Source organism: Zalophus californianus, chromosome 9, assembly GCF_009762305.2.
Source record: "Zalophus californianus isolate mZalCal1 chromosome 9, mZalCal1.pri.v2, whole genome shotgun sequence".
Lineage (NCBI taxonomy): Eukaryota > Metazoa > Chordata > Mammalia > Carnivora > Otariidae > Zalophus > Zalophus californianus.
In genome coordinates this window covers 92327374-92347483 of record NC_045603.1, presented here as the reverse complement: position 1 = coordinate 92347483, position 20110 = coordinate 92327374, and the positions used below count along the sequence as shown (strand labels likewise).

At 41.4% G+C, this 20110-nt stretch overlaps 2 protein-coding genes across 2 annotated transcripts in view; both read right to left on the bottom strand.

Moving 5' to 3' along the window:
* GRIN2B (glutamate ionotropic receptor NMDA type subunit 2B) overlaps positions 1 to 20110 on the bottom strand; it is a 410126-nt gene that overhangs the window by 130067 nt on the left and 259949 nt on the right. The window lies entirely within an intron of this gene.
* On the bottom strand, positions 17568 to 17999 carry LOC113921304 (60S ribosomal protein L31-like). Its single transcript, XM_035729071.1, has one exon. The coding sequence runs from the start codon at positions 17991 to 17993 to the stop codon at positions 17616 to 17618; it is 378 nt and encodes a 125-aa protein (XP_035584964.1). The 5' UTR covers positions 17994 to 17999; the 3' UTR covers positions 17568 to 17615.

Here is a 20110-nt window from a genome sequence, read left to right as displayed (position 1 = left end):
CCCAGCATCTCTCGATGACTCAAACCAATTCCTGACACAACCTACAGATAACCTCTTATTCTGCTTTCGTCTGTGTTCAGAAATATGTTGAAGTAACGCCTGCAGCATTACAGTCCTTCTTGGTCACCACACCATCCCTCAGTGCCATCCCGACTGGAGAAGCATTCACATACCCACCTAATCTGGAGCCCCCCGTCGCTAAATCCTATTGGCACCATCTCCAAGTAAACTCCTTGTCTCATACTCAGACCCCTCAACTCCTTCTATTCCCATGAGATTTCTTCTCCCTATTCATTTCCCTGTCTGTCTCTATCAAATGGCGATAAAATAGTATGTGCGTCATAGCACTGCTTTGAGGGTTAAATGAATTATTACGTGCAGAGAGACTGAGAACTTTGCCTGGGATGTTGTAAAAGCTCAAAGAATTTAACTATTATTACAATCATATTATATATTATTACTATTATATATATAGTAATAGCATATTATATATATATACTATTATATATTATAATTATGTATTATATAAGGAATATATATTATATAAGTAATATGTATATAATTATATAATATGTAACTATATATTATATAAGTAATATATATAATAAAATATATAAGTAATTCTATATTATTACAATTATTTCCTTGTTTATAAATAAAATGCATGTCACTAATACTTGCCATTCCTCATCTTTTACTTAGCACCAAATTTCGAGGAGCCAGTTTCCTCTTATCTGACAAATCAGTGCCAAATACCTGAGTTCAGTGGAACATTCCCACAACTGATACTTCCTTAGATTCTCCTTCTCCAATGCCCAGGTGTCATCACACCAACATACCTGGACTGGACCACCCTATCCATTCTTTCCCTTTTCCTCTGATGGTAATATGCCATCTCTACCCATCTTTGATATCCACAGCACCTCACACAGTTCTTTATACGTAGGAAGTAGCTAATGAATGCTGAATTTCATCCCTCTGCTCTCCCACATTGTCTAATCCCCATTACCCATTATCTCCCTAGCCTTTCCATAAACCACAAAGCCATTTCACGAGCAAATAAGTATCATACATTCCTACAGTTATTTGTAGTAATCATTACGTCTATTATTTCAGGTTCTTTGGACAAGGTACTCTAGAATACATGAGAGGAAACAGTCCCAAACTGATCAGACAAAAAGGGAGTGGACAATACAAGGCACAGTGCCTTGTCTCCTCTAGGTTTATAATTTAGAAGTAATTTCATGACAGCAAGGCACATGACCAGGTCCACAAGGATTCCAAAGAAACGTAGGTATACCACAGTGAGATTAAGTCTGTTAAAACAATAAAAAATAAATAAAAATGCATTGTTACCAATGTCCTTACCTAAAACTTGGTCCTAGCACCAGTCATTTTTACTTCCACTGTAAATGGCCTGTGAACTTCTTCACATTGAAAGTCACCAATGAGATCTACCAAATAGTTATTTGGTGCTGACTCTAAATTTCTGTTCACTGTAGGAATTATTTTCAAGTAATGTAGAGAAACTCAATAGTTCAGAGAACTTCAGTAAAGATAGCTAAAGACATGGAAGTAAACCCTTTGATGAACAGTGTAAGAAACCGGAGTTGTTTAACATAGAAAGGAGGGGTAGAAAGGTGATGAGATTTTGTCTTCAATTTCATGAAGGGTTGTTACTAGGACTGTAGTAATCATTTGCAATCCATGCCCAGTGTGGACAAAACAGGAGAAAATAAATTAAGTTACATCAGGAAAGATTTCAATTAGACATAAGGAAGAACCTTCCAGCTGATTAATTACTAGAATGAACCACTGGAGGGAGGCTGTCAGTCTCCATCTCCAGAGTGCTCCAAAGAGACAATAAAAAAACCTCCATCTTGGGAAGCTTTGGAAATCATCCGTCTATAGGCACAATGACCTCTAGAGGTCCTCTCCAATTATTTGATTTGATGACTGTCAAAGTGTTTACTGATCACAGAAATATATTGGAACTGGCAAAGGGCTGAGGATCAATAAGGCTGAGGAAAAGCGGGGATTAACGGTAGAATTAAGTACTGATTAGACAATCAGAAGTGCCATCCTCCAATACGATTATATTCTAGCCCTGTCAAGATCAAAAGAAAAATCCATAAACCCATACTTTCCCAGTGGGAGACTAAATGGTTAGAAATGAAATAAAGTTTCTTCCAGTGACCTAAGCAGAACTCAATCAGTAGAGAGAATAAAAAAAGCCAAGGTAAACTCATTATTTAACCATATTTTCCAGTATATCAACGTGCCTCCTAAAGATCTAAAGTCCCAGCTTTATGCTGTACCATCAATGGACAGCAGGATTCCCCAAGTAAGTCTTACAGGTTTCCTCCTCTAGCCTGAGCTTATAAATCTACCCCTCCTCCCTCCAGCCATGTCTGACCAAAGTCCTAACGACCTTTAAAATCCCAACTCAGATGCCATCTCTTTATAAAGATATTTACCACATCCCCCAAGCTGGAGTACACATCTCCTTCACCGTATCACTGCATTTGGACCTGTGTCCCTGCACCCATCAGAGCTCTGTGATCCCTGGAGCAGACAACTGGCAGTCAACTAAAGCAGGAGTAATGTTGGCCTGCCTCATCCCAGTCCCAGATAGCTCTCACAGCTGTCTTCCCTCCCTTTGATATGGGCTCTAGGGACAGTCTCCTTTCCCCTCCACTCAGGAACTTGCACCACATTCATTACGCCTTGCCAAACCTCTTGTCGAGACTGGCGACAGAACAGAAATCAGTCTCTCCAACTCTTTGCTTCTTGCTGCCCATAAAGGCATCCATAAGTCCCTTCCTGTTCAAAAATATTTTTCTTAATCACAATGGGCTTGTAGATAAGTGGGAATGAATTTTTAAAACACAGATTATAATAAAAATGAAAATGTTCCCATGATTTTGGTTTGGCTCCTTAGCTGATTTTCTGCCTGAGATGGTAAATGGAAGTCTCATTTTGCTTTCATTCCTGAAGAAACTACCAAGTATCAAGCTGGTCACCTCTCACCCTATTAATGAAGGCCTTATAGTTCCTTTTACATCCTAAAGAGATTTCTTCAAAGGAGAACAGCAGCTTTACCCTAGCATCAGGTGGCATCTTGAAAAATCTCTATACTGAATAATAGCCAGTTAAGCAGGCCTCCTCACACTCTGTGAAAGACATATTTTAAATGATGGTCTGTGACGCTGGAGAAGCTTCTGACCCCCTTTCCATATTCAATCCCTATATCTCCCTGAATTCAACAGCTATGACACCAGAGAATAATAAACAGAACTGAAGATACTCCGAGATGTCCATTGGCGATATATTTATATAGTTCTAAGACATTAACAACATCTTCCCACAGTCTTTAGAATGTTGCAGTTATCTAAAAAAAAGTTAAATAGTGTTGTATCAGTGAATAATTAAATCAAGGTTTTTTTTTCTTTCAACACTTACCAGATCTCTTGCATGAGTGTGTGGCAGTCTTAAAGTCTGAAATTTTCATTTAGCACCTATTTGGTGCAGGTGGAGAATGTGAAAATACATAAAATATGGATGCTTGGTGGACAGTAGAATGAAAAAAATTGACTGATTTAGGTTTTTGGAAATTTGTGTGTGTGTGTGTGTGTTGGGGGGGTATTTCTATTCAATGAAGCCTGTAAGAAAAGAAGGAATGAAAAAGATAAAACTCTTTGGTTGAGAAATGATGCACCAAGAATCAGTAACAAGTAAAATACTGAGCAAGGTTATTGGGTGAGAGGAACAGGCTTCTAGGTCTCCCACAGAGCTCTGGTAGAGAGTTTCTCTGGTGTGGATCCAAGCTGAGTTCCCAAGCAAAGCTGGAAGACCAATGGATGTGATGTTTTGGTCTGCAGGCACCAAGGAAGACCCAGGCTTTATACAGTAGGAGTAAGGCAGGGTAGGCGGAGATTCAGGAGGCAGAGAGTCACGTCAAACTTAGCCCAGCCATACTAGACCCAAAGGTCAACAGCAACAAAACTAATAAGGTTGCCAATTTACCACTGCCCATCAGAACTGAGCTGGCAATTACAAGATTCTCTTTGACAGGTTGGGGAATGAGGAGAATCCCCCACGATTTTTATCCTGCCACACTTAAAACAGCCCAGAGTCGTATTACTCCCACTTTACAGAGAGAACTGGGCTTAACCTGAGGGAACTTAAGAAAAGTCATCTGTGAAGCCCATCTAACTTCAAAGTCTATGATATTATCCTTTTCCATTTGAAGATCATTTTCCTTAACAGGGAAGATGGAAGGAAAATGGGAATGGAGTATTTCTGCTTTCATTTGTCATCCACTTACACAAAACCAACAGCCCTGTGAAATGATCCCATCTTTTGGTTATTCTTTTGTCTCCAATTTTGTCTCCAAATCTTAAGTTATTTTTATAGTCTCTGCATCTGAAGAGGAGTGGAGAGAAAATATGGAATCTATGTTTTTGAGCACCTACAATGTGCTAAACACTTTCTACATTTTCCCCTATAAAATAAATATTATTTTCCCATTATATAAAAGAAGACACTGATACACAACAGGGGGTTAATCAACTTACATAAGATCACAAGTATTGGTCATTGCAATGATCTTCTTGCAATACTGCTATTATTCCTTGTTTATCAGCTTATTTTTCATTCATTCCAAAATATTTATTGAATGCCTTTGATAAGTATTTAGTTCCAGACACTGTTCTGAGTACTTGGCATACACTGGTAACAAAGATCCTTGCTCCTGTGAAACTTAAATTCCCATGGTGGTAACCAGACAATAAATAATAAACCTAGATACATAAACGAATAAGTGGGTTCTCTTTTATCTTATGAATGTGTACTTTTGAAAATCAAGTTTACTGGTTCTGGTTCCAGGTAAAACGGAATAAATGCCAAGTTTTCTCTCTCACTGAACACAACTATAAAACCTAGACAGAAGGCATGAAACAGCTACTTGAGGTTTCTGAAAATCAAATATCAACATGCATATTGGGAAGAACACCAGGATTCAAAGTAACACCACACTTAATGGCTTTAAACAAGGCTCGGAATCTTATGATATTCCAAATACTTAAAATACAATCTAAAGTTCCTCATAACACAAAAAACCATGAAGACCTCAACTTGTAAGGGAAAAGACAATCAACAGGCACCAACAATGTGATGACACAGATGCTGAAAGATTTTAGAGCAGCTGTTATAAAAATTCTCCAACAGGCAATCACAAACACTATTGAAACAAAATTTTAAAATGGAAGTCAAAGGGAAATTTTAGAACTGAATCGCCAAAAGAAAACACCCCCACCAACTGGAAGCAGTGACCAGAATGTCAGTGGCAGAAGAAAGAGTCAGTGACTCAAAGGTAACAAGAACAGTTGGGCAGTACTTTCTTCTTGGAACTCTAAGCACCATCTCAGACTTAGGTGGCACCATGAATATGTATATATATATCTTGCTCTAAGCTTCTAAGTTCTGATAACCACAATCTTCGCTCCAGGAATAAGAGCTGTTCCTAAAGGTATTACTTCCCACTATTCTCTTTCTGTTCCTTCAGCCCTCCAACTTCCTGCATCATATTCCCTCTGTTGACTGAAACACTCATACATTTATGATGGGAATGTAAAATTATATAACCACCTTGAAAAATGGCTTGGCAATATCTTACAAAAGTTAAACATATAACTATCCTACGACCCAAAAATTCTACCCCTGGGTATTTACCCAAGAGAAATGAAAACCTATGCCCACAAAAGGATCTGAACAAGAATGTTGATAGCATTTTTATTCATGATAGCCAAAACTAGGAACAACTCAAATGTTCATCTACAGAAAACAACATACTCTAATATACTTATATAATGGAATATTAGCCTAAAAACAGAACTATTGATAAATGCAACAACATGGCTGAATCTCAAAACATTATGTCGAAAGGATGTCAGAAACAAAATAATACATAGCGCATGACTGAATGTATATGAAGTTCTGAAACAGGCTAAATTAATTTATAGTGCAAGAAATCAGATAATGGTTGATTACCTTTGTGTGTTGGGGGTGGTGGGGTAGTGGTAGGTAGGAAATTGACCAGGAAGGGGCATGAGGCCAATCTGACAATGAAAATACTCTATATTTTGACAGAGGTCACACCTATGAAAGCATTTGTCAAAAGTCACCGAATACACATCTAAAATATATGTTGAAATATCTAGTGAGCTTTATTTTCATTAGAATCTTATCTTTAAATGATATTTTAGTCTCTGAACATCAAGTCAAGCCAGCCCTTTCTATCGGCTTTAGAAATATCTTTCCATAAAGTATAGGGCATATATTTTCTAACTTCAAAAAAATTTTTTTATTTATTTAAATTCAACTAGCCAACTAGTCAACTAGTATATCTTTGGTTTTTGATATAACGTTCAATGATTCATCTTCAAAATTTTAAACCCTAAGTTAATATGATCATTATCTCCCAAGATTCTAGCCACCTTTACATCTTCAAACAGTTCTTCAACATAACTTCTCTTGGTCTCAATTTATATTCAGGATATGTTATACTATAAATATTTCTTCATTTCAATTTATTTCACTTCAATAAGTATTTATTGACCATATCTGTATGCAAGGCAAGGTTTTAATATGTAAGAAATCCAAAATAACATACAGTCGTCTCTTCAAGATGCTGACCACCTAGAGCAAGGTAGAATATAATTTTTTAAAAGTATAACAGGGAATCAACAAGATAGAAAACATTCACAATAAATTTGAGAAATGTTAGGTACTTCTTATAACATCCTTGGTTGAAAGGCATTCTACATTTATAACATGATTTTTTCACTCCCACTCCCAGTCCATTTGATGTGCTACTTTTATGCTTGTAGCAAACATAATTAGCAGACATTGATGATTTCATTCCACCAAATCACTGTTCTTATTAGTCCTAATAATTTTAGCAAGTAATCTTCAAAGAACATTGACCTTAATGGTTTAGATCTCATATATTTAAGAGATCCCCAGCTTACACAAGACAACCAGTATGATTTCCCCCACTGAAGTGGCACCAGCTTCTTTCCAAAAGAGTCACAGAATCTAATTATCCTGAAAATTAACTAAGCAGAATTCAATATTCATATTCTTCCAATGAAAAGGCAGCCAAGAATTACTTCTTTCCTAGGAATGAGCCATCAGTGGTTGTAACATACTCTTAATAGAACAAGAAGTCACATGTATCCATCTCTCATTCCACGTGTAAAACGAAAATTCTGTAAGTGAACAACTCAGAATCTGGCTGTAGTTTTTGCTTTTTCTTTTTAAAAAAATCAGTGTCACCAATGTTTAAGAAAACAGAATATGAAGAGGATGGGACAAAAGTTGGCGCTATAAAGCTTACATGTTTGGAAATCTAAGTTTACAAGACCTTTCCTCCTTATGAACAAAAGCTTGACATCATTACCAATCACACAGAGCTGTTAGGCTGCCTGGCTAAAGAACAATGCAGTGTTTAAAATGCTCTGTCACTGGAGTTTTGTAAGAATTTTTTCCTTCCTCCAAAGGACTCATCTTACTGCTTCTTTGTGACCTAAAAGGTATGTAATTTTCAGCTTCTGTTCAGCATTGACAAGGTGGGTATTGTTTCTAGCCCTATATTCCATAAACAAAATCTCTAAAACTCCAACTCACAAATTAAATAGATTTCTAAAAATGGGCCCTATATCACTCAACCAAAGTCTGTCTCTCAGAAAGTAGGTGGGAATAAGATTCTCACCTTCCCGTTGCTCCTCCCCCACCCATCACTCTTGATGGATAAGAGATGTCAGCTTGTCAAGTCTTATTGGGTGCTACCTGATGTAAGTCCACACTCAGGCAGTAAAAATCTGTTTGCAGTCAGCTCTTTTAATAACTCCCAGCAAACAGGAGGAAAGCAGATCTATTCAGTAAGATGCTTCCTCTGATATGGTGGGAAAAAAATAGTCCATGACAGAGGGTTGATATGGAGAAGATTTTTAAACAAAGAACACTTCCTTCTTTAGAGAAACTGGAGAGAAATAGTTTCTCTAGGGATTTGGGAATTCTAAGAAATATTATGTTTCTATGCTTATGATTTAAGGTCACCTAGACTTGAAGCTCTTTGAAAAGGAGGTCATATCTTCTCCATAAAATATCCCCACTCCACAGAGTCCTGCTGAGTCCTAAGCATTGTGTGGGTTTTGAACTCTGATGATTATAGTATTGACGTTCCCCCTTAATCTCAAGCCTAAGGGGAAATTCTGGTAAGGTGCCCAGCCTTCCATCTACCCCAAAACGGATAAGAAAGACTAGAAGATCAAATGTTCTGGGAATATATTTTATGACATAAAGCACCCAATTCTTTGCAGAACCAAATTAAGGAGTTTTCTCCAAGAGATTTCAAAATTCTAAGAAATATGTTTCTATGCACTATAGCCGCATTATTAAGGCTAAATTAGGTGCCGAGCTCCTGAAGATAGTGGTCTAATCATTTTGGTAAATATTCTCATTCATGGTGCCTGGAGCATTGCTGGTGTACCTTGAGGCTTACAGTGCTAAATACTGGATGGTGGTGGAGCTTATGATGGTGATAGTAATGAAGACAATCATGCTCACTAAAAAGACTAAGTTGAAAAATTTTTTTAAATGACCAGAGTGAACTGAGAGTTATTCTGAGAATAATTACTATGTATGTATTCGTTCATTCACTTTTCTGAAGCCTCTCAGCTATCATCCTCCAGGTAATATTCACTTCTCCTAGAATAATATAGATGTGACAGAAAGCGAATTCCAAAAAGTCTAGCTAACAGCATTCAAGTTAAACTTACTACATTATTTCACTGAGAAATATTTTTCTTTCTGGTTAGAATTAGCAAAATGACTGCCAAAGTTCTTAATAATATCAGACTGTTCAGAAATAGTCATGCATAGAAGGTTAAAGAATTGTCTTTGTTCTTCATCCTCTAAGACAAGAAACATGCAATCAACACTTAGTAAAGGTTTTAAACGAATGCATGCAGGACTGTAGAATGAATATATGAGTAAGTGAGCAAATGAATGAAAGGCTCCTTGAACTGCATTTCTCTGCTTATTAGAATACTTATTATACAGGTAAAGTCACATTTTAAGAAGTCTAGTGCTTATGCTCTAAAAGAATGGTCTCAGAAAAAATTGGACGCTGATCTTTCAAGTGAGCAATACAAGACTATATGAGCTCCAGAAGCATATTGCAAAAATGACCCCTTGATGACAAAGCAATAACAAATTGGTCATAATGATGTCATAAGAGCAAGTTTTTTTTTAAGACATTATAATTTTTCATGTCTATTTTAGCCAGAAGATTTGTGGAAGAAGAAGAATTTGATCCCTATGCAAAGTGGTGATGGAGGTGTGTTTCTTCCAGTGTTCACTTATTTCCCCTACAATATCTGTTCCCAAATCATTAACTTGTCCGTAACAATCTGAGTCCAAACTGACGTAGCTTATAGCCACAAAATCCTCTCTGTAGGGCTTAAAAAAACAAGAACTACAACTAAACTATCAAAGGACAGCCGGTAGCCTAAGCCACTGCTAGGTTGAAAACTCCTGGGAATACGAATATCTAATTTACCACTTTATCTACAGCAAACCTAATATGAAGTTTTGAATGGAACAACCTCTTAATAAAAATCACTTGATGAAATGAAGACATGAGACTAGGGTGATGCAACAGGCCATAAATACTGCTTAAGTTTAGAGACAGAGAACAGTGTGGGGAGGTGAAGTCAGAGTAAACTTCATGGAGGACATGGGACTTAAGTAATATGATTTCACTCATATGTAGAATTAAAGAAATAAAACAAATGAATAAAGGGGGGGAAGGGCAAACAAACAAACAAACAAAAGATTTAACTCTAGAGAACAAACTGATGGTTACCAGGGGGGCGGCGGGGCAGGAGGATGGGTAATAGAGGTGGATGGGGATTATGAGTGCACAAGATGACGCACACTGATACATGGAACTGTTGAATCACTATATTGTACACCTGAAACTAATATAGCACTAACTGGAATTAAAAAAAGTATAATATGTTGAAAGAAATGGTTACGCTATGAGCCAATACTAATCTAAGTGCTTAATATGAAAATGTCCTAAGCTGTCAGGGTCCACAGCAATCACACAGCAGCATCCTATCCAAGGTTTTTCTAACGTTCAATATCTTACTCTTTCAGAAGGACCATGGTTGAACAGGCCACACACTTTACTGTCACAGCGGACGAAGGCAGATGAAACAGGACATGCTTTTTTTTTTTTAAAGATTTTTATTTATTTATTGAGAGAGAGAGAGAATGGGAGAGAGAGAGCATGAGAGGGAAGAAGGTCAGAGGGAGAAGCAGACTCCCCGCTGAGCAGGGAGCCCGATGCGGGACTCGATCCTGGGACTCCAGGATCATGACCTGAGCTGAAGGCAGTCGCTTGACCAACTGAGCCACACAGGCGCCCGAAACAGGACATGCTTTGGAAGACAATGCAGTGAGAAGCAACACCGCCGAAGAGATCAATGCTGAAATTTCAAGGATGAAAGACAAGGGTATGGAATGAGGGTGGAAAAGGAAGGTAAAAAGAAAGAAATGTTTTCAATGAAAGAAAACTCTGTTCTCGCAGTTTCAGGAGAAGGATTAATCTGTCCCGTGGGAATGAATGCGGCATGATATTCTTCAAGACAACACAAAATAGAGGGTGATTTAGTACAGTCGAGTATCTCTATCATTCTGTTCCTGTTCTGTCTACACCCAGTGGTGTTAGTTTTTCCATCTTTGGTCTTTATGACTGAGACAGTGCTTCTTATCCATCACCTTGGAATACCGTGCGTACTCTAATGGGACTAAATAGGCAAGGGCTTGGTTCTTTGATCACAAGAAAAAGAAGCTACAGAAAACTACTAAATGTTGTGCAACCACAGAAAAGGAGAGTAAATTCTCATCAGCAGGGGGAATGGGGGAAAGAGGACTAGCATTTCTTATCTAAGAAGTGTATTATGTATTATATTAGGCTATATATAATATATATACACATGAGGATTATTATCCTGTATATATATATATATTATTATCCATATATCTCTGTATATATGTGTATATGTGAATAATAAACATCATAGAAGTCCTCAATATAAGTAATTAATATCTCTTTTTTACAACTGCTAAAGCTGAGGTGTAGATAGTTTTATACAAGTTAAATAGGTAGTAGGTAGATCTGGGATTCACAACGAGGTCTGGCTGACTCTAAAACATACTGCAGCTCAGAAAACAGGCAGAGCATGGCAATTCTGATTTAAAACAAATGCAAAGCAGAAAGGATCCCTAGAATTACACTCAGAAAGCCCTGCTTGGGATGCTATTGCCATTGCAGCCCTTGAGCAAGTTACTCTGAGTCAGCCTCAGTTTTCTCATCTGGAAAATGGTAGAACAACCGCCGGACAACATAGCATCACAAACTAAATCTGGTATTTTTATAAATGTGCCCGATACTGTAGCTGGTACAGTAGTGCTCCTGGCACATCGTCCAAACCCAGTAGGCATGCCATAAATATGTGTTGGATGATAATGGAGTGGAAGTGAGAAAACCCACAAGAAGCACTCCTTTTTTTCCAAAACCATGACAGATGGTCAACTTCTTCTTCAGGATTTCTGATCTCTCAGAAACCACTCTACCTATGCCTTCGCTGTCCTAAATCAAAAGTGAAAAATACAAAAAAGCACAGGAGGTGAGATGAAAGCACACCCCGGCAGTGGGTGGGGCTCCAAAGTGGAAAACAAACCTGTCCTTTTTCTACAAATTACAGTCTCTTTGTCCCTGGAGGTAGCTTCCCCGATGGCCACAGTTTTCCCTCATGATAAAAACACAGGTCGGTCAGTCCCAGAGGGAGCACAGGGGCAAACACTGAGGCACAGTCCTTAACCAGGAAGGACACTCTTTGGGGCCCTTCCTTCCCATGTTTTCTGTCACATCGTTCCTCTTTTCTCTCGTCCATGTCCTGCTTTCTCTCTTGAATCTATAATGATGATTTCCTGCTTCTCTTTATGTAAAGAAGTCTTTTGGCTTTCATAGGCAACCATTTTCTTTTTATGCTTGACATGGTCCACTCCCCCCTCCACCCGCATCTACCACACACACACTCTTCTGTCTCCCTCCGGGTGGGGATTCAGCTGTGGCTGCACCTGTGTACTTCTCTGTAGAAGTGTGTGTGTGTGGGGGGGGACTTCAGGTCCCAGAACAATACCTCTGTCATCTGCAGGCCACACAGGCTGCTTTTCCTCCCACTTTTCACTCTTAAGGTGAGGAGACAAAGCCTCTCAGGCTGATCATTCAAGAAACTCAGCGAAGGGTATTTTTTATTTTTCAGAGAGAGGGAGAGAGCACAAGCAGGGGGAGCAGTAGGGGGAGAAGCAGGCAGAGGGAGAAACAGGCTCCCCACTGAGCAGGGAGTCCAACGCGGGGCTCCATCCCAGGACCCTGGGATCATGACCTGAGCAGAAGGCAGATGCTTAACTGACTGAGCCACCCTGGCGCCCCTCAACGAAGGGTATTTTAAGGAGAAAACCACAGCTGTGAAAGTCCACACAAGCCTTCAAGTGCTGAGCAGGAAATACCCAGGAAAAAGGGCAAACACCTGGACCAAGGCAGTTTCACAGATGAATGGGTGAGGTGAGGGGGGAGAAGCAGGAGCTGTTGCTGACTTATACCCAAGTGTAAATTGCTTGCTTTGTCCTACAGCATTTTATGGTGTTGGGTAGCTTATCTAGGCAACTCCTGTGGGACTAGAGATGGTAAAAAAATGTAAAGAAGAGAAACTACAGTGCTGCCTTGCACAGCAGCTTCTAAAGAGAATCCGGAAGCCCCTTTAGTCAACCACGTGACACCCCTGGTAGTCAAACTCTGTCACATGAGGTTAAGTGTAGTAGGGAGGAGAAAGTTAATGCAACACAGGGCTATCACTGATCATATGGTTTTGGTGTATTTAATTTTAAAAGGGGGTACACTCACTGGTTCCCTTCATGTTGTAAGTGGAAAAAGAGGGGAAAACAGGCTTCAGTGACCTCTCTCCAACTCCGACACATGCATAATGACTAAAGAAGCCCTTATCTACCAAGCCTCCCACTCTAAAATATGCAAGAGTACTGCCCTGCTTACTTGGCTCAGCTCAAGCTCAACTACTCAACGATGTTAGAGGCCATCATCTACCCACACATCTGCTCTCATATGCACGAATCCTTCCCAAATAGTCCCTCACACACAGAAACCCTTTCCAGATGCACTATCGCCCATCATCACTCACCTTCCACTTCCAGAGCCAGAAGCTGACCTACCCCCACCATCCAACAGAGGAGACTATCACTCCCGCGTACAACCCGCCACTCCTATCTCTCCTCTGCACACTGATCCACTCACTTCCTGAATCAATCCCCTATACAAATACGTGCACAAGCATCAATAAAGCACCTTGGTACTTTGCTGTAAATTCCAAAGCTTGGACGTAGCTCCCTTTCAGGAAAAGTATCTAAATTCTCCAATAAATTTTAACAAATGTTTGTTTTCATATGGCACTTCAGCCAAGGGAAACCCTTCCTAGTAACCAAAGGACAGTAACACTCTGGTTTACCGTCATATTACTATAAGAAGAGACCCACAGCAAGACAAATACCATATGATCTCAGTCATCTGTGGAACTTAAGAAACAAAACAAGTGAGCAAAGGGAAAAAAAAGAGAGACACACCAAGAAACAGACAACTATAGAGAACAAACTCGTGGTTATCAGAGAGGAGACGTGTGGGGGAAATTGGGAATGGGGATTAAAGAGTACACTTATCATGATGAAAAAAATAAACCAGTGGAAAAAGAAAAGGGACACAGTGGCACTTGAATAGGAGACCATCACACTACCAAGTTCAGGGTTTCTGGCAAAGCCAAAGCCACGCCGGCCTTTCTGGTCATTATCTGAAGGCTACTGATGCAGGTAGGCTGGTAGATTTGGTAGTATAAAAATGAAGACGTTCCTGGGAAAAATAATTCCATTTTCTCAATGAATTAGAAGGCAGATTTACCAGCAGAGAGTGCTAGTTAGAGGAGAGGAAGAGCCTTAGGTCTGAAGTGAGAAGAGAGAGTGTGAAGTTATTTTGGAGCGGGAGAAAGTGAACATAGTAGGAAATGTAGCAGGGCTGGGCGGGACCAAGTCACAACTCGAGATCCACGGCTTTGTCCTCACAGTTGTGCTCCTGCCTGGCTGGAGAGAAAGCTGAGCTGCAGGACTGCCTCGAGGTACACATGAAGGAGGTGGCCGGTCTCACGGAGGCCGAGCATCGTGGGCACCACTGGGTGCCCCCCTTCGGGCATAGACGAGGGGACCGTGTGTGCTCAGGCTTCAGCCAGCTTCACGTGGCGCCTCCTTTCAGGCACATCCTGTCCAGCTCTGGCTTCCTGCCCTGGGGCTTCCCCGCTGCCATGATGCCATACTACGTCAGAACTAGATGCAACCTGGAAGTGTGGGAGAGTAAATGGGAGCAGAAAAGCAAACACTTGCTCCTGTCGTCTTTCAGGACATAGTTCTCAGGCACATCTTTAAAGACTCCTTAGAGGATTCTGGCAGGATGAAGGATCACTTGCCCTCAGCAATGCTCAACCCAATAACATATCCTTGTATCAATTTTCTCTCCTTCCCTATCACATTCTTCTGGTCCCCAACTCCGGTTTCCTTTTGAATTGTTTTCAAACAAACAAACAAACAAACAAACCAAAACAACAACAACAAAAAAACCTACCTACCTAAAAGTCTTTACCTAAGGCTCTGCCTTCAGGGTAAGATCATTCCTTACAGGAGTAGCTAGAGCTGGGATTGTGGTGTTCAACAAAGACCCCACTGCTGGGGGTGAGCGGGGTGGCGGTAACTCCTGGCATGTACCAGCACCACAAATACTAAGACTCTCCCCTGTAGTGGCCTGGGGTGACGTGGAGGCAGAGGGTGATGGATCAGGTTGTATGGTAGCTCAGTCAAATATCTGCACGTCTTGAAGAAAAGGAACTGGAAGGGTTAGGGCAGCCAACTATTAACTCGAGGTATTCTGTGACATCCAGAAAGTCTCGCAGGCCAATGTTTAAGGAGACTCGCATTGCCTGTGGCCACAGGGCCGACTGTGGAAAACCAGACCTAGGAACTAACTGGAACAGTGACGATACTACAAAAGAGACTGAAGGCACAACGCTGGAACGTCTCCTACGTGAAAATCCTAATGGGAAAAGAATGGGACCCTGAGACCCACAGAGGGACGTGTGGGTGCCTAGCAAGGGAAGAATTTTCCTAAAACCTCCAAGGTGGCAAGAAAAGCTCCTCCCCGACGGTCAAAGGTAATAAACCTGACCTTAGAGAGTGTCCAAAGACCTTATCGGAAGCAGGTGTCTTTCAATAGGCCTCCTGTCCTTCCAGATATACACCCCTGTCTCCCTTCATTCCCTCCAGGTCGATACCTACAGTCGGGTCATGCACAGGGATAGCGAGAAAACACAGCTCCTAGCAGGAGGCAGATAGCTAGGAGGAAATAGCTTACATACCGAAGGAATTGCAAGGGAAAGACCTGGCCTATATAAATCTGCAGAAAGCAGGGAGCACGCATGGAAGTGGATTTTGAGGGAGAGCGGGATATAGAATTTATTGGCAGGGGAGCACTTTCCTGTGAATTAAGGGTCAAAGGTCTGGCAAAGACTCCTAGAGGCACGCCTAACATACTAATGGGTTGGTGGCCTAGTGAGTGACGCAGTGGACGATGGAACAACTTTGGCAAAATATTGTGAGAGGGGCCCAAAGATTAGGGAGGTGGCAATGTTAGACCGGAAGGACTACGTGAGGCTGAGAACTGGCTACCTGACTGATCTGCTCTCCTAGAAAGGCCTGGCGGGATCAAGCACCAGCCACCCACAGGGCTACCAGCTCAACAAAGCACCTTGCCTTGGCCTTTCCTCTTTCCCTGCCTCCATCCCCTCGTCCCTAATTTCTGCTCCCAAAGGTTGTGATCCACAGAAACTTCTTGCGCCAATGCTAAGACAAGCTATTTCTGAGGAACAGAAATTACAAGCAAGCTAAAGAATCCTGAGACTGCTCCTGGCCCTAGCACGGACTCCAAAAATCACTGTCTAAATTAATGCATTCTAGGGGCGCCTGGGTGGCTCAGTAGTTAAGCGTCTGCCTTCAGCTCAGGTCGTGATCCCAGGGTCCTGGGATCGAGCCCCACGTCAGGCTCCCTGCTCGGCGGGAAGCCTGCCTCTCCCTCTCCCACTCTGCCTGCTTGTGTTTCCTCTCTCACTGTGTCTCTCTCTGTCAAATAAATAAATAAAATCTTAAAAAAAATAAATTAATGCATTCTAGTATACTGTCTAAGTGGGTTCTCAAAGATGATAAGTCCCTCCTTTCGTCTTCTCCCTTCACCTGAATCAGTAAATTAAGATGGCGGTTAAAGGCAAACAACTCCTTGAGGCAGAACACTAATGCAAATACAGCCACTACAATCTCTTTGGCTCTGTGCCTACCCGAAGCCCCTCTGAGCACACCCCTCCCTGGGCATGACTCTGCTTCTCATTTCCCAGTACACTGTTTTCCTCCACTGTCACTGTCTAGCCTCAGGACAACAGTGTCCCCTGGAGGGATCGGATCCCCTTCTGGGGAAATCAAAAAGCAGATCAGGAATTAGTCACCAAACTGTGTCACTTTAAATACAAAGAAGAAAGAAAGGAAGAGAGGAAAGGAGCTGGCAGGGGAGGGGAGGGGAGAGGAGGGTGGGCAGGTGACAGGGAAGGGGAGGAGGGAGACAGGAGGGGGGCAGTGTTGTAGTTGAGGCGTTCTGACTTTTCATCTCATTTAATCATCACACTACATTTGCAAGTGATCTCCTGTCACACAGACGTGGAAGCCAAGGCTCAAGGTCCCTGTTTTAAACAACCGTTTCTTAAGCTGAACGGACAGCGAGGAGCTACAGGTTGTACCCCAGCATGAGCAAGAGACAGGACTCGATTAAGAACGAGGGAAACCGATCAGACCAGATACATAGACGCCTGCAGGCTTCTGCCTTCTTATTGCTGGGATTTATTTCGGCAGACCAGTCTATCGGGAGACGGCAGAGAACCGGAATGCAGGCAACAAGAATATTTTCATTTTCCTTCTATTTAACAAGTGACGGTGCTAAGCAACTGTATGTGAGGCAATGTCCAGGGAAGAGGCCCCAAAGGCTCGAGGAGAAACTCCAACTTCACTGGACCCTGACTTCTGACAGCGCCAGGATGAGGGAGCCCTGAACCGGGGTGGCCTTCAAGAACGGGAGCAGGTGGATAAGCAAGCCAGCTTTCTTTAACTACAAAATGAACTTAATAATGACACCCCAGACCACTGGACCAGGCCGGAGTTCCCTGCAGATCTTCAGTTGTTCTGCTTTGTGTCCGGAAGGCCCAAAGCCTGACACCACCTCCCTCTGCTTCCCTAAGATCTTTGGCATGAATATTTCCACCTATGCCAGTGAAATAGTGAATTTTTTTTTTTTTTTTTGCAGTTTTATACCTTTATTTGACAATCAGCGATTAGTTCTCATCCACATTAACTGTCTGTAGATTTTTGAAAGTGGTGACAGGTACATAGGTAACCAGTGTGTAGAGCTTGTTTGATGAATCTTCATCCTCGTTACATTTTCTGGACAACCGCACACGGATACGGTATAGAACATTCCTTATTCCTTTGGCCCAAACAGCTTTGTTGAGCCTGGTGTCAATGCGCACATCTGGAGTTCCCATCTCCTTCATGGCAAATTTCTGGATCTCTTTGAGTGCCCAAGGGGCATGCTTCTTGAAACCCACTCCGTGGATGCGCTTGTGAATGCTGATGGTGTATTCTCTGGTCACTACCTCGTTGATGGCAGAACGGCCCTTCTTCTTCTCGCCACCCTTCTTCGTGGGAGCCATTCTGCCGGGCCCTGGTTGGAAAGCTCGAATTTTTTTTTTATTATACTCTATCCCTTTCTTGAGTTTCCTGCTGAAGTCATCGTAACGCTTTGCCATCTCAGCATTTCCCTTCTCAACCCGTCCTCTGTAAACTGTACTTTCTTTCTCTACTTCCAGTGATAACTAAGCTTCAAAGACTCCACCTAATATCGTGGAGCTGAAGGGACCAATTTTTTAATTCAAGAAACAATTATATAGCATTTACCCTAAGCCACACACTGTTTAATCACTTAAAACTATGAACTTCTTTAATACTCCTAACAATTCTGTAAGTTAAGAGTTATAAGTTACAGTTATTATCCCCATTTTCTGGGAAGAGAAAACTGAGGCTCAGAAAGATGAAATGACTAGCTTCAGGTCACACAATTAGAAAGTGGCAGAGCCTGGCTCCAAAGTCTGTGTTCTTAACCCTGGGGATCATTTAACTTATGCTCTACATTTTATGGAAGAGGAAACTAAGACACAAAGCAGCTAAGTGACTTGTGCTAGAGGGCAGAGTGTGGGCTGGGATGAAGTCTTCTGATTTCCAGCTCAATGCTTTTGTTTGCTATATCCCATGATCATGGTTCCGGCAGTATTCACCTCTAGCCTACGTTTCACTGGTGGTTCCCCATGAGTTCTTCAACTGATCTGTAGACTTACACTATCATGGTGGAGCTTCATTTTACCAAGGCCGTGTATAAAAACCTTTGGAATTGTGAGGATTTGCACCTAGTCCTTTGGGGCTTTAGAATCAGGTGATCCAGGTTCTAGAGCTTCCTTGCTAGCTGTGAGACCTCAGCATGTTTCTTCACCATTCTGGAAAGTCTAGCTGGTATATGGGAGGGTATGCTAAAAGCTGTAAGAAGCAAATAAATGCTGTTATTGCAATAATAATGGTGATTAGTCCTGTTAAAAGCATAATGTCTTACCCATTATTTCTGCAGTGTGTGAAATGGTGACAAAGATACAGACTCAGATGGTCATTGTTTCTCAAGGAGGGAGGATCTGGTGCTGAGATTACTGCTGGGGATAGGGGAGGCTGTGGGTAAAAGCGAGGAAAGGCAAACCATGTTCCTATTAACAGCTCTGAATAACAGTATTGTGGGGTAAAATGGAAAGCTATTCATAAGGGAGAAACTGGGGGTCCACAGAAACATGCCTCCGCATGTTCCCTTTCCTCTGGGCATGGGGTGGCATGCCTTTACCTGCTCTTATGTGTCAGCCCTTACTGTCATATCACAGGCAAACCTCCTGTAAAATTGACTGCATTTGGCATTTCAGCTACTTTCTCAGCCACGTCTGTCACTGGAGATTGTGAGCCCTACAAGGACAGAAACCCTTGTCTTTTATCTCTAGCTACAAAGTTAGTAGCAAGTTTGGCACTCAGTAAACGGTGGTTGAACAGTGAATGAATGAATGACTTTTCAACCTGATTTAAATGCAATCATTTTGCTTCCATTCAACAGCCCAGGACTCGGGTTGTTCTCTAAGTAGCGCCTCCCCTTCACACCACCCCCTCCCGCCCTGCCCCAGGATTGTGTGTTGGGCAGGACTAATACTGGAGCAAGAGAGTCAGTGCACTTTTCAGGAAGGGTGGGAAGACATATTGAGGGTTGGGAACTTTCTGAGATCCAATTTTTGAGAACCGCTGTCTGATAGTTCTCCAGTATTTCGTCAGCCAACCACCAAAGAGTGCCCATAACTCCCCATGCATCAGAATGTTTCCTATACACATTAAATAATAAAAACAAAATCAAATTTTTAAAAACATCTCAAGCCAGCATTTTGTCTTGTTAGCACTTTAATCCCTAAAGAGACACTCAGCGCTATATTTTTTGGGTTCAGAGATAATTTTAAGGAAGGAAATGTGGAGAAAAGGCCCAGAGAGGGAGGATGCCAATTCATACATTCTTTGGTTGGGTGCTTCAATATAGAGAATTCCTTAATGGCAGGAATCAAGTGTAAACTTGGTAGATCTCCCACAGCACCTAGGGCTGGCTATGCACATGGCCAATGCTCAATAAAAATTGAACGGATAGGTGGACAGAATATAATTTTCTGTTGCTACTTCTATTATCTACAGTCACCTGTAAACT